At 46.2% G+C, this 12,631-nt stretch overlaps 1 protein-coding gene across 3 annotated transcripts in view; it reads right to left on the bottom strand.

Moving 5' to 3' along the window:
* Positions 1-664: 664 nt before the first annotated feature.
* The window catches only part of ANKRD35 (ankyrin repeat domain 35), a 67,773-nt gene continuing 55,806 nt past the window's right edge, over positions 665-12,631 (bottom strand). For all 3 annotated transcript variants that reach the window (XM_072114632.1, XM_072114631.1, XM_072114633.1), the window contains exons 4-13: positions 9,667-9,731; positions 9,313-9,370; positions 8,408-8,481; positions 8,069-8,175; positions 7,801-7,985; positions 7,600-7,640; positions 3,788-6,001; positions 2,680-2,760; positions 1,177-1,242; positions 665-969 (exon numbers count right to left, since the gene is read on the bottom strand). In XM_072114632.1, the coding sequence (XP_071970733.1) occupies positions 898-969; positions 1,177-1,242; positions 2,680-2,760; positions 3,788-6,001; positions 7,600-7,640; positions 7,801-7,985; positions 8,069-8,175; positions 8,408-8,481; positions 9,313-9,370; positions 9,667-9,731 (2,963 nt within the window). In that variant the 3' untranslated portion in view covers positions 665-897. The remainder of the gene's footprint in view (positions 970-1,176; positions 1,243-2,679; positions 2,761-3,787; positions 6,002-7,599; positions 7,641-7,800; positions 7,986-8,068; positions 8,176-8,407; positions 8,482-9,312; positions 9,371-9,666; positions 9,732-12,631) is intronic.

Genomic DNA, 12,631 nt, shown 5'->3' with positions numbered 1-12,631 from the left:
TTGTGACCGATGTCATTGGAAGGACTGTCTCACAACACGTCACCGGATGTAAGTAATTTTTCCTCGTCAGTATAGTGGTAAGTATCCCGCCGTATCATACATCAATGGTGGCCTGTAACAGCAGACCACCTTATCACTCACATCAGCTCCGCCCTCTTATGACCTCCGATGTCACATGATGGGGTTGTGACCGATGTCATTGGAAGGACTGTCTCACAACACGTCACCGGATGTAAGTAATTTTTCCTCGTCAGTATAGTGGTAAGTATCCCGCCGTATCATACATCAATGGTGGCCTGTAACAGCAGACCACCTTATCACTCACATCAGCTCCGCCCTCTTATGACCTCCGATGTCACATGATGGGGTTGTGACCGATGTCATTGGAAGGACTGTCTCACAACACGTCACCGGATGTAAGTAATTTTTCCTCGTCAGTATAGTGGTAAGTATCCCGCCGTATCATACATCAATGGTGGCCTGTAACAGCAGACCACCTTATCACTCACATCAGCTCCGCCCTCTTATGACCTCCGATGTCACATGATGGGGTTGTGACCGATGTCATTGGAAGGACTGTCTCACAACACGTCACCGGATGTAAATAATAACTGTATTAAATATATAAAACAACATAGAGAGGTACGAAGCGTCACGGCTGATATAAAACTATTCTTGTATATTTACAGTTAATATATAATCGACACTATTTAAGGCACGTAGAGCGAGTGCTCGGAGATGAACCTGCCCCTTCGTGGTGGCTCCTGGGTCCAGGTTGTAGGCTCTTTGGCACCCCCTTTACATATATAAATAGAACTTTCCAGCAGCTGCATATGAGGACGTTTAGAAACGTAATAAAATTGGCACAAAATGTCATGTTTTTTTTGTAGTCTTCAGCTAGTAAACAATCTCATTCTGCATCTTCAGAATCCAATGTAAGGTGAAGTGGACATCTTCATCCATAAAGCCCTGGGGTGAAGAGGGAAGAGAAAAGGTTAGGCTCACCGGCACGAAATCGCCTGTCATTGCTTATGATGTACCGTCTCTGATTCTCTAGCATCTCTACAATTTTATGGTAGAGGATATTCTTTTACTACACTGGGCACCAGCACAGGATACAGGAGAGAACGGAGTATATGATGACTCGACGGGAGGGCGGGGGTAGGGTGCACCTACCTGAGCTGCATTAAGGAGATGAGTCCTGTAAATGGAGATTATCTCCCCATGACGTTTGTTGGTGTCCTGTAAAAATAAAAAATGTCAAAGCCATTGCAATCACGAGAATGAGGGCCCCAATTCCCATGGAGCACCCGGTGCTATCTCCCGGTGCTCCATAGAAGTGGGCAGGGCGTAGGTTGGGAGTGTACAGCGGAGACACTCCATACACTTTTATGGGGCTGTGGGAGCAATGTCTGTCAGTAACATAAATGGGCAGGACGTGGCTGGAAAATGATGGAACATTCATCCCCTCTTCACACCTCCCAATCTGGCCAGCTATATCCATCAATACTGGAATATGTGAATGACAACAATATTTATTCAAAATTCTTGTATAAATTAAACTTATTAAAATGATTTTCTTATAAAATAATTTTATAATTCTGAAATTTTCACTAGAGGATAAGGTGATAAGAAAGTCCATAGAATGTAATGAAATGTTGCCCCCTGCTGGAGGAATTCGGGAACGAAATGATCTGCTATACACTGACTTTTAAGAGAACCTGTCACCAGGGTTTACCCCAATAAATTTTCAACCCCTTTAACTCAAGTATGACATGTCCCTTCTAGAGTTCCCCCTTTAATGTGAAATCTCACCCATTTAACTATAAAATAAAATCGCTCCCAAAGTCAGGTAAATATGACTCTTCTCATCTCATTTTTAAGTGGTCAAGTTTAGTGGTTGCAGGAGTAGTATCAATTCAGAAGCCCCTTATCTTCTGTTCTATAGCCCATAAAAACATGCTGCCGGTGTCATATTAAAGATAAGAATCTCATTTTCCAGATCTACATCTTCTGTGAGCTACAGACCTGGACATACAGACAGTTAAAGACATATTTGGAAATGCAAGCCACAGATGAAGACCCAGTTCTCGCCTATTTATTTACTGCCTGTATGTCCCGTTCTGTCCAGGTAATAATCTGGATCTGAAAGATGAGATTCTTACCTTTAATAGGATACAAAAAGCATGTTTTCTAGGTGCGGAACAGAAGATCGGGGCTTCTAAAGTGTCACCCCCTTGCAACAACTAAACTTAACTCATGTAGAAATGGGATGAGAAGAGTCATATTTCACTTTGGAGGAGATTTTTTTTATAGGCAAATGGGTGAAATTCCACATAAGAGAGAGAATGTAAAACAGACATTTTATCCCCTATCTAAGGGGGAAGTAGTTCAGTGAGGTAAAACCTGGTGACAGGTTCTCTTTAAAGGGCATTTACCAACAGAATGAAGGTCTGTATGCAAATGAGCCTGAGGGACTCCATGCCCCATAGGTGTTAATGGAGCCTTGAGCCCCTCATGCTAATTTGCATACAGTCTTTCATCCTGGTGGTAAATGCCCTTTAAGTCTTCTGAAAATGTGAAGACTACTCTAAAGTTAGACAAAAATAATTTCTAGCCGTAGCAGTTGTGGAGTAGTAGGAGTTACAATGGGTCGACAGTCAGTGACTAACCACATACCTCAAGTTTATTGGTCAGCTCCTGACAGCGCTTCTGGTGCCGCTCCATTTCTCTAGTCACTTCCTTCATAGAATGGCCCATCTTAGAGGAACACAAAAAGCTTCAGATAAATCAGGAGTAGGGCTGGTGCCACATAGCTGAGGGTCGGTGCCTGCTCCGTGTATCCGCCACATTTATCCCTAGCCACATGCTGGGTTTAGTTTATCTGAGCCACTTTGAGCCAATAAATCCAGCCAATACATCCCTAGCCTGGTCCATGTGAACTCAACCTAAGGCTACATTCACACTGCCATATGAGGAGACGTAAATACGACGTTTATAAGTCCCCCATAGACGGCAATGGGTGCATGGCGCCATACAGGAGTGATACGATGCAGCGCATGTGCGACACCGTACCGTTCCGTAGCCGGGAGAAAGACAGGACATGTTCTGTCTTTCCCCGTAATCCGGCGCCGTGCCCCATGTTTCTCTATGGAGAGGGGCGGGGGTGAGCGACGCTCATCCCCTCCTTGATGTTAGTGTGTATAGAGCCTAACTTTGTATCCACTCAGACAGAAACTTTGGTCTTGGAAGCAAAATTTGGAAGGGCTTTGCTCTATCCCACTGATCTTAGCCATAACTCACGTGTTTTAGGATCAGCAACACACGTTAAAAACTGAATTATAAATTGCTGACATTTGCCAAGTGAATCCCAGCCGCAAGAAATTTACAATTGGAAGAAGGTTTGTACTCCTCATGATTGCTATGACTAAAGACTACGACCTGTTCCTGTCCAAAACGCGTTACCCTGTACTCTCTTTTTTCTCTTGTCACTGATGTCGCCGTGTGAACCTGTGATCTTACGGTTATATTTACAATGAATATTTGCTATGAACTTAACTCTATGTATATTTTATAAAGTGACTCTAACCTACATACATACCGGTTTGGAGCACAGTAACTACACTTAGGCCGGTGACACACAAACAAGTTCTCTACGTGTGTGTGGGATTTACTGGATTAAACCTAGAACTGCAGAGTTTCTGGGTTTGTCGGGTACCTCCAGTAGACACACTGAGCAAGGTTGGTGGAACACCCTAGCTTGTGTATCATTACTCTTTGTACGCACCTTCTCCTGTGTCTCCTGAGAAGCTTTGGAGATGTCTTCACACTTCCTGGTGAGGTGACTATTTTCCTCCTCATGTTTTTGGCACCGTATCCTTAGTTCTTCGGCTTCTTTCTTCAGTTCTTGAATTTTCCCCTGTAGAATCAGAACCTTGTCCTTCTCAGATGACAGCATTAGTTTACTGCCCTCAACTTCCTTTGAAGCCTGAGTATACTTCTCAGAAAGCCCCTCCACTTCCTCTCGTAAAGCTCGAATCTGGATTTCCAGACCAGTCCGGACTGTCTCTATTTCCTGGGCCATGCTTGCTTCCTTAAGCCGTAAAGTCTGTCCCTCTTCAGACTCATGTTCCAGTTGTTGTTTGAGGACTATGACTTCTTCACATTTACCCTCCAGAGCCACTTTACATGCCTCGTTCTCCTCCTTCAGCGCTGTAACGATTCGTTCCAGGTCCACCAAGCGACCCTCAAACTCTTCTTTAGGGATGGAGTTGGAAGTCTGGGTCGCCAACTGTTCTTTAAGTTCCACCACGTTTCCCATTGTTTGGTACAACCTTTGTTTCAGATCCTCGGTTTCCCTGATCTTAGCGTGTAACTGGTTCTTAATCTCGTTCAGAATGTTTTTGTGTTCAGTCATCGATATTGTCTGCATCTGGTCATCCAGAAGTTTCAGGTTCTCCTTCTGCAAAGCAGCCGCCTCCTGGAGGGCATCATTGTATCTTCTTACGAGGGTCCCAACATTCCAGTACAACTCCTCCAAGGTATCAGAACTGAACATCTCTACTGATCTGCTGCTTTCTTCCCGAATAATATCTGGGGGGAAACTGTCCCTTAGCATGACCATTTCATTCTGTTGAGTGTCCAGTCTGGAGTTGAGCTTTTTCAGCTTGTCTTGTTCTGCCAGTAGCTCGTCGGACAAGACTAAGATCTGGTGTTTGTAGTCCTTACATCGCTTCTCGGTTTCTTGTCTCATGGCAAATTCTGACTGCATGCTTTCCTGTAGGGCAAGGAGTCCTTCTTCTAAATTCTGCTTTTCTTGAACAACCTGGTTCATACGGGCGAGGAGATTGTCATGAGTCCCCTTGAGAGATGACAACTGGGCTTCTAATTCTGTTATCCTTGGGTGGACATTGTCCGGGGGTGCACTGCTCTCTGGTTTGGTCATACTGTTGTTACGTTGGTGTATTATATCCCCCTGTAAGCAGGCTATGTTAGTTTCTACCTTGTAGAGTTGATTGGCACTTCTTACAAGATGGTGCCCGTTGTTGTGCTCATCACTGGCACCATTCACTAGTACTGGGTCCGTCCTCTCTGGTCTGCCAGCGACCAGGCTCTTCTGCATCCTCTCGACTGCTACCATATAGTTCTCCAACCCTTTGACTGATGACTTCCAATCGTCTGCATTTTTTTCCAGGAACTCTCTTGGCACATAACCGGAGCATCTTTGAGATATTCCATTGCCTTGTTTTATATCTACAGAAATACATTGACTTTTTAATTTTTTAATAAAGTGACTGAGTATACTGTGGTCAGGTAAGGCTTGGCCGTCCTCACATCTCTGTGAATGGACATTGCCCACATTTGTTTCCTGCTCCTGAAGTTTCTGCAGCATAACCAGGAGTTCTTCTTTTTCACGTGTCACCTCTGAGATCTGTTCCTGCAGATCTTCCACCACTGTGCTCTGTACCCGCTTTCTCTTCTCAAATTGTGACAGTACTTCCCTCATGTTCTCCAGGTGACCCTCCAGCTCCGTCACCCTCCTTCGAGCACTTTCTTCCTTATCTTTCGCAGCAGCGGCTTCACCCTGAAGACGTCTCATCTCTTCTTGGTGTAGTTCTTCCATTGTCCCCATCTTGGTAGATTTGGCATTGAGGTCTCTGATTATTTCTTCTAGACGGTTGCGTTCTCTCAGCTGCTCTTCTTTAAAAGATTTAACCTGATCTAGAAGTGGTGTCAGGGGATCGCAAGGGTCATTAATATCGTAATCTTGTGTCTTATTCCTTATTTTGTCAGCACTGCCTTCAAGTAGACCATTGAGTGCATCAGCCAGGTCCAGGATTCGGCTGGACTCAAGACTACGCTCCTCAGATATCCTTTCAAGGTCTTGGGTCTTCATCATCAACTCTCCTTGGAGCCACACACCACGCTTTTGTTCTTCTTCATATCTTTTCTTCCACATATTGAGCAGATCCTGTTCTCTTCTCGGGGGCTGAGGGACGGCCTGGAATATACACATAGTGAGTTAGAGTTTAGGCCAGGCCTCTATCTGCCATCTCCTACACTCCTCTACAGGGTAGGTGCGCACAGAATTCCTACTTTTATGACACATGGAGAGATATTTTCCAGCTTGTGAATGAACACTTGCACTTTGTAAGCCACCAGGGGAAAAAGACGTCTTTATGACACTGATATATTTATAGGACCACAGAAATGCAGAGCGTGTAATTTGTAGGGGCGGCAGACAACAGAGTAAATGCTAGTTAACTGGATAGTTACATAACTCTAAGCGGTAGTAAATATATCTATCTACCAAATATCTATCTATCTATCTATCTCCTATCTATCTCCTATCTATCTATCTATTTATCTACCAAATATCTATCTATCTATCTATCTATCTATCCATCTTTGTATCTATCTATCTATCCATCTTTGTATCTATCTATCTATCTATCCATCTTTGTATCTATCTATCTATTTATCTATGTATCTATCTATCTATCTATCTATCCATCTTTGTATCTATCTATCTATTTATCTATGTATCTATCTATCTATCTATCTATCCATCTTTGTATCTATCTATCTTTGTATCTATCTATCTATCTATCTATCTATCTATCTATCTATCTATCTATGTATCTATCTATCTATGTATCTATCTATCTTTCACCCCCTTGAACCTTTCATCATTTATAGACGTTACAGCCACAAACTTAAACACAAAGGGGCAGATTTATCAAGCTGTCTGAAAGTCAGAATATTTCTAGTTGCCCTTGGCAACCAATCACAGCTCAGCTTTCATTTTACCAGTGCTCATGAATATTTTAAAGCGGAGCTGTCTGACTTTCAGACAGCTTGATAAATCTTCCCCATTGGGGCTTATTTACCAAGGGTCCCACAGCCGCATTTCTGTCGGGTTTTCCGATGTTTACGGGGATCGCGCCACTGGGACAGGGATTTAGAAGGGGATTGTGTCGTGCACGACCGGATTTTGGCGCGTCGGAGGTGGCTTTCATGCGGCAGAAACCGAGGGGGCGTGGCCGTCAGATGATCTGACTGATTCGGACTAAGCGCGGGAGAGCGCTTACATGCACCGGGAAGAAGGTGGTGAACTCCGTCAGACCTGAGCAGGGAAGCGGCACATGCAGGATATCGGGCGCACGAGCTTAGTGAATCACGGCAGAGTGCAATACAAGGACAATCCGGATCGGGGAACGTGCAGGACCGGGTAAGTAAATGTGCCCCATTTTATTGATATTTTATGTAATAAATCAACACAAAGTATCAGGTAATTATAAAGTGTAAAAAAAAGTTTAAGTTTTCAAAAATTCATTAAAATTGGCTCATCATGCGCCAGTCTTAATATCCCCCCGTCGGGGCATGATGCCTAGGATATACTATGAGGATCTGACCTGGTGTAGAATTAATCTATATATATATGTGATTTGACTGTTGCTGTTTACATATCACATAAAATACATTTAAGATTGTGGTGGTAACATTTTTTTTAAAAAAGTGCAAGGGGTGTGAAGACTTTTGCATTGCACAGAATCTTTCTCACTGCTACGTAGGTCTCATTCTTGTTGTGATACATACCTTGGAAGCAGCAGAGCTGTCATTATTTCGGATATGTGACTCTGCCAAAAGAATGTAAAAACAGATCAGGATTTTCAGCTTTTTTTTTCAGTTCCAGAAATTCTTTAAAATCAAATCACTATCCGCATCAATGTCCACAGCCTTCTCCGCTAGAATAGAGGTGGACACTGATGTAGATGGTGGTTTGAGCGTCTAAATTACCATTATTTTTCCTCCGGTCCAGGGCGGCTTGGATCAGTCTTCTGAGGGGCTCATCCCTGGACATGCTGGTGTAGTGCAGAGCATCGCAGCCTTTGTTGTCGCACACTGATGGATCCGCACCTTTGGTGATCAGGGTCTCCGCAGCCTGGATGTTGCCCTTTTCACAAGCCAAAAGCAGCGCTGTCCTGTCAAGTAAAAAGGCGTTAAGAGTTTTTTCTAGAAAAAAATATTTAGGAACTGCCTAAATCAAGACCTTATAGCCACTTACTTCTTATCCCGGTCACAGACGTCCACCTGAGCCCCACGGTCCAGCAGCAGGGAGCACACGGTGGGATGGTTACGTTGGGCGGCTATCATAAGAGGCGTCCGCCCGTCCTGTGGTGGATACAAAGCAAAGACAATTTTGGAATTTTAATTCCTAACAACAACAATTCCACAGATTTTAGGCCTCAGCACTGACCCTTGCCCCACATGTGAAATAGTGAGAAAACCCCACGCACATTGCCCCTGCGAGCGTGGGACAGAAGCTGATAACGAGACCCCTGGAATTTCCTGTCATACAGTGACACATGATATATACAAGATATACTGCCGAGGGGGAACTCACATCATCCGCAGCGTCCAGGAGGGTGTCTTCTGCATCACAGAGGAGAAGCACGCTGGACACGCACCCCGAGGTGGCTGCAAGATAACGAGGAGACATAAAGATCAATCAGAACAAGATAAATACAAGAAATGATGAGATAAAATAATAATAATATGAAAATACAAATACAGATAGATCGTTATATATGGAGAAACCATGCCTCCCCATACTCATCATATCCTAAGGCCCCATACATGCGACCGTATCAGGGGCGGGTGATAAGGCTGCACAATCGATCATGGCGCCCATATGGCACCCATTCTTGGTGCAGTGAGCACTCAGTGTCTCGCCACATTGTGACCGAGCTAGGTGGCCAGCGCCGCAACACATGGGACATGTCCATCCGTCCACCAATGGAGAGAGGAGGGGAGAGGAGCGCTCGCTCCCCCTCTCTTCTCCACCCGGCTGTGTGCTACGCCCAGGTTATGGCGCAAGTGAGAAGATGGTCATGTGCTTGAGGCATAAGGCCGCATTCACACATTTTAAATTAGCCGTATTATGTATATGATATTATTTTTCACTAAGTGTCAGCATTGCTTTCTAATTACTGATGGATTTTAGGTGGGGTCATGACTTTTTTCACCTCCCTTTTTTCCCTGTGTTAATTCTAGTTATCATACATAGTGTAACACAATACATGAACATCTATTGTGTGATTTATTTACCTTTAGAAATTAATTTACTTAGAAAATTGGTGACGTGTTTAATACTTACACCTGCTGTAGATATAACACAGGCAGAAAGATAGATAGATACATAGATATGAGATAGATATGGGATAGATAGATAGATACATAGATAGATAGATAGGAGATAGATAGATACAGAGATAGATAAATAGGAGATAGATACATAGATAGACTCACCAGCACAGTGTAATGGAGTTCGGCTGTGGAAATCGATAGAGTCTTCATGAGCTCCATGCTACGAGAACAAAACAGCAAGATACAATCATTGTCACCCACCAACCACATAGAAGTAGATGGCCCTTACAGCTCGACCGCATGGTTCCCCTTCTTCCCATACACGCGTATTAGGGAGAAGGAAGAACTAATGACTGATCCATTTGCAACTGAACATCTACCAATGGGTAAAATTTGGGACAACCTAATGTCAGAAACTCCAAGCCCTTCACAGCTGTAATTGAGACTGATGGTAGAAACATTTAGAAGAGAACGTGTGACATGAAACACTACCCAAAGATAGAAGCAGTGACTTACCTGCAGGAGAAGCTTCACACACTCCGGGTGACAGTTACTGGCCGCCAGGTGCAGAGCGCTACAACCTACAGAGAGGGCAAATGTTATACACCACATGGGAGAGGGGCACATCAGGACACTAATGACTGTGACACAGGGAGGAGATGAGGGGACACTAATGACTGTGACAGAGGGGGAGATGAGAGTACACTAATGACTGTGACACAGGGGGAGATGAGGGGACACTAATGGCTGTGACACAGGGAGAGATGAGGGGACACTAATGACTGTGACACAGGGAGGAGATGAGGGGACACTAATGACTGTGACAGAGGGGGAGATGAGAGTACACTAATGACTGTGACACAGGGGGGAGATGAGGGGGGACTAATGACTGTGACACAGGGAGAGATGAGGGGACACTAATGACTGTGACACAGGGAGGAGATGAGGGGACACTAATGACTGTGACAGAGGGGGAGATGAGAGTACACTAATGACTGTGACACAGGGGGAGATGAGGGGACACTAATGACTGTGACACAGGGGGAGATGAGGAGACACTAATGACTGTGACACAGGGGGAGATGAGGGGACACTAATGACTGTGACACAGGGGGAGATGAGGGGACACTAATGACTGTGACACAGGGGGGAGATGAGGGGGGACTAATGACTGTGACACAGGGAGAGATGAGAGTACACTAATGACTGTGACACAGGGAGAGATGAGGGGACACTAATGACTGTGACACAGGGAGGAGATGAGGGGACACTAATGACTGTGACAGAGGGGGAGATGAGAGTACACTAATGACTGTGACACAGGGGGAGATGAGGGGACACTAATGACTGTGACACAGGGGGAGATGAGGAGACACTAATGACTGTGACACAGGGGGAGATGAGGGGACACTAATGACTGTGACACAGGGGGAGATGAGGGGACACTAATGACTGTGACACAGGGGGAGATGAGGGGACACTAATGACTGTGACACAGGGGGAGATGAGGGGACACTAATGACTGTGACACAGGGGGAGATGAGGGGACACTAATGACTGTGACACAGGGGGAGATGAGGGGACACTAATGACTGTGACACAGGGGGAGATGAGGGGACACTAATGACTGTGACACAGGGGGAGATGAGGGGACACTAATGACTGTGACACAGGGGGGGGATGAGGGGACACTAATGACTGTGACACAGGAGGAGATGAGGGGACACTAATGAATGTGACACAGGGAGAGATGAGGGGACACTAATGACTGTGACACAGGGGGAGATGAGGGGACACTAATGACTGTGACACAGGGGGAGATGAGGGGACACTAATGACTGTGACACAGGGGGGGATGAGGGGACACTAATGACTGTGACACGGGGGGAGATGAGGGGACACTAATGACTGACACAGGGGGAGATGAGGGGACACTAATGACTGTGACACAGGGGGGGATGAGGGGACACTAATGACTGTGACACAGGAGGAGATGAGGGGACACTAATGAATGTGACACGGGGAGAGATGAGGGGACACTAATGACTGTGACACAGGGGGAGATGAGGGGACACTAATGACTGTGACACGGGGGGAGGTGAGGGGACACTAATGACTGTGACACGGGGGGAGGTGAGGGGACACTAATGACTGTGACACAGGAGGAGATGAGGGGACACTAGTGACTGTGACACGGGGGGAGATGAGGGGACACTAATGACTGTGACACAGGAGATGAGGGGACACTAATGACTGTGACACAGGAGATGAGGGGACACTAATGACTGTGACACAGGAGATGAGGGGACACTAATGACTGTGACACGGGGGGGAGATGAGGGGACACTAATGACTGTGACACGGGGGGAGATGAGGGGACACTAATGACTGTGACACGGGGGGAGATGAGGGGACACTAATGACTGTGACACAGGGGGAGATGAGGGGACACTAATGACTGTGACACAGGGAGATGAGGGGACACTAATGACTGTGACACAGGGAGATGAGGGGACACTAATGACTGTGACACAGGGGGGAGATGAGGGGACACTAGTGACTGTGACACAGGGGGAGATGAGGGGACACTAGTGACTGTGACACAGGGGGAGATGAGGGGACACTAATGACTGTGACACAGGGGGGAGATGAGGGGACACTAATGACTGTGACACAGAGGGAGGAGATGAGGGGACACTAATGACTGTGACACAGGGGGGAGAGGAGGGGACACTAATGACTGTGACACGGGGGAGATGAGGGGACACTAATGACTGTGACACAGGGGGAGATGAGGAGACACTAATGACATGACACAGGGGAGATGAGGGGACACTAATGACATGACACAGGGGAGATAAGGGGACGCTAATGACTGTGACACAGGAGGAGATGAGGGGACACTAATCACTGTGACACAGGGGGAGATGAGGGGACACTAATGACTGTGACACAGGGGGAGATGAGGGGACACTAATGACGGTGACACAGGGAGGAGATGAGGGGACACTAATGACGGTGACAAAGGGAGGAGATGAGGGATCACTAATGGCTGTGACACAGGGGGGAGATGAGGGGACACTAATGACCGTGACACAGGGGGAGATGAGGGGACACTAATGACTGTGACACAGGGGGGAGATGAGGGGACACTAATGACTGTGACACAGGGGGAGATGAGGGGACACTAATGACTGTGACACAGGGGGAGAGGAGGTGACACTAATGACGGTGACACAGGGAGAGATGAAGGGACACTAATGACGGTGACACAGGGAGAGATGAGGGGACACTAATGACTGTGACACAGGGAGAGATGAGGGGACACTAATGACTGTGACACGGAGAGATGAGGGGACACTAATGACTGTGACACAGGGGGAGATGAGGGGACACTAATGACTGTGACACAGGGGGGGATGAGGGGACACTAATGACTGTGACACAGGGGGAGATGAGGGGACACTAATGACTGTGACAC

The sequence above is a fragment of the Engystomops pustulosus genome, chromosome 7 (assembly GCF_040894005.1).
Source record: "Engystomops pustulosus chromosome 7, aEngPut4.maternal, whole genome shotgun sequence".
In the NCBI taxonomy this organism is placed as follows: Eukaryota; Metazoa; Chordata; class Amphibia; order Anura; family Leptodactylidae; genus Engystomops; species Engystomops pustulosus.
This window is presented reverse-complemented; position numbering and strand designations above follow the sequence as displayed.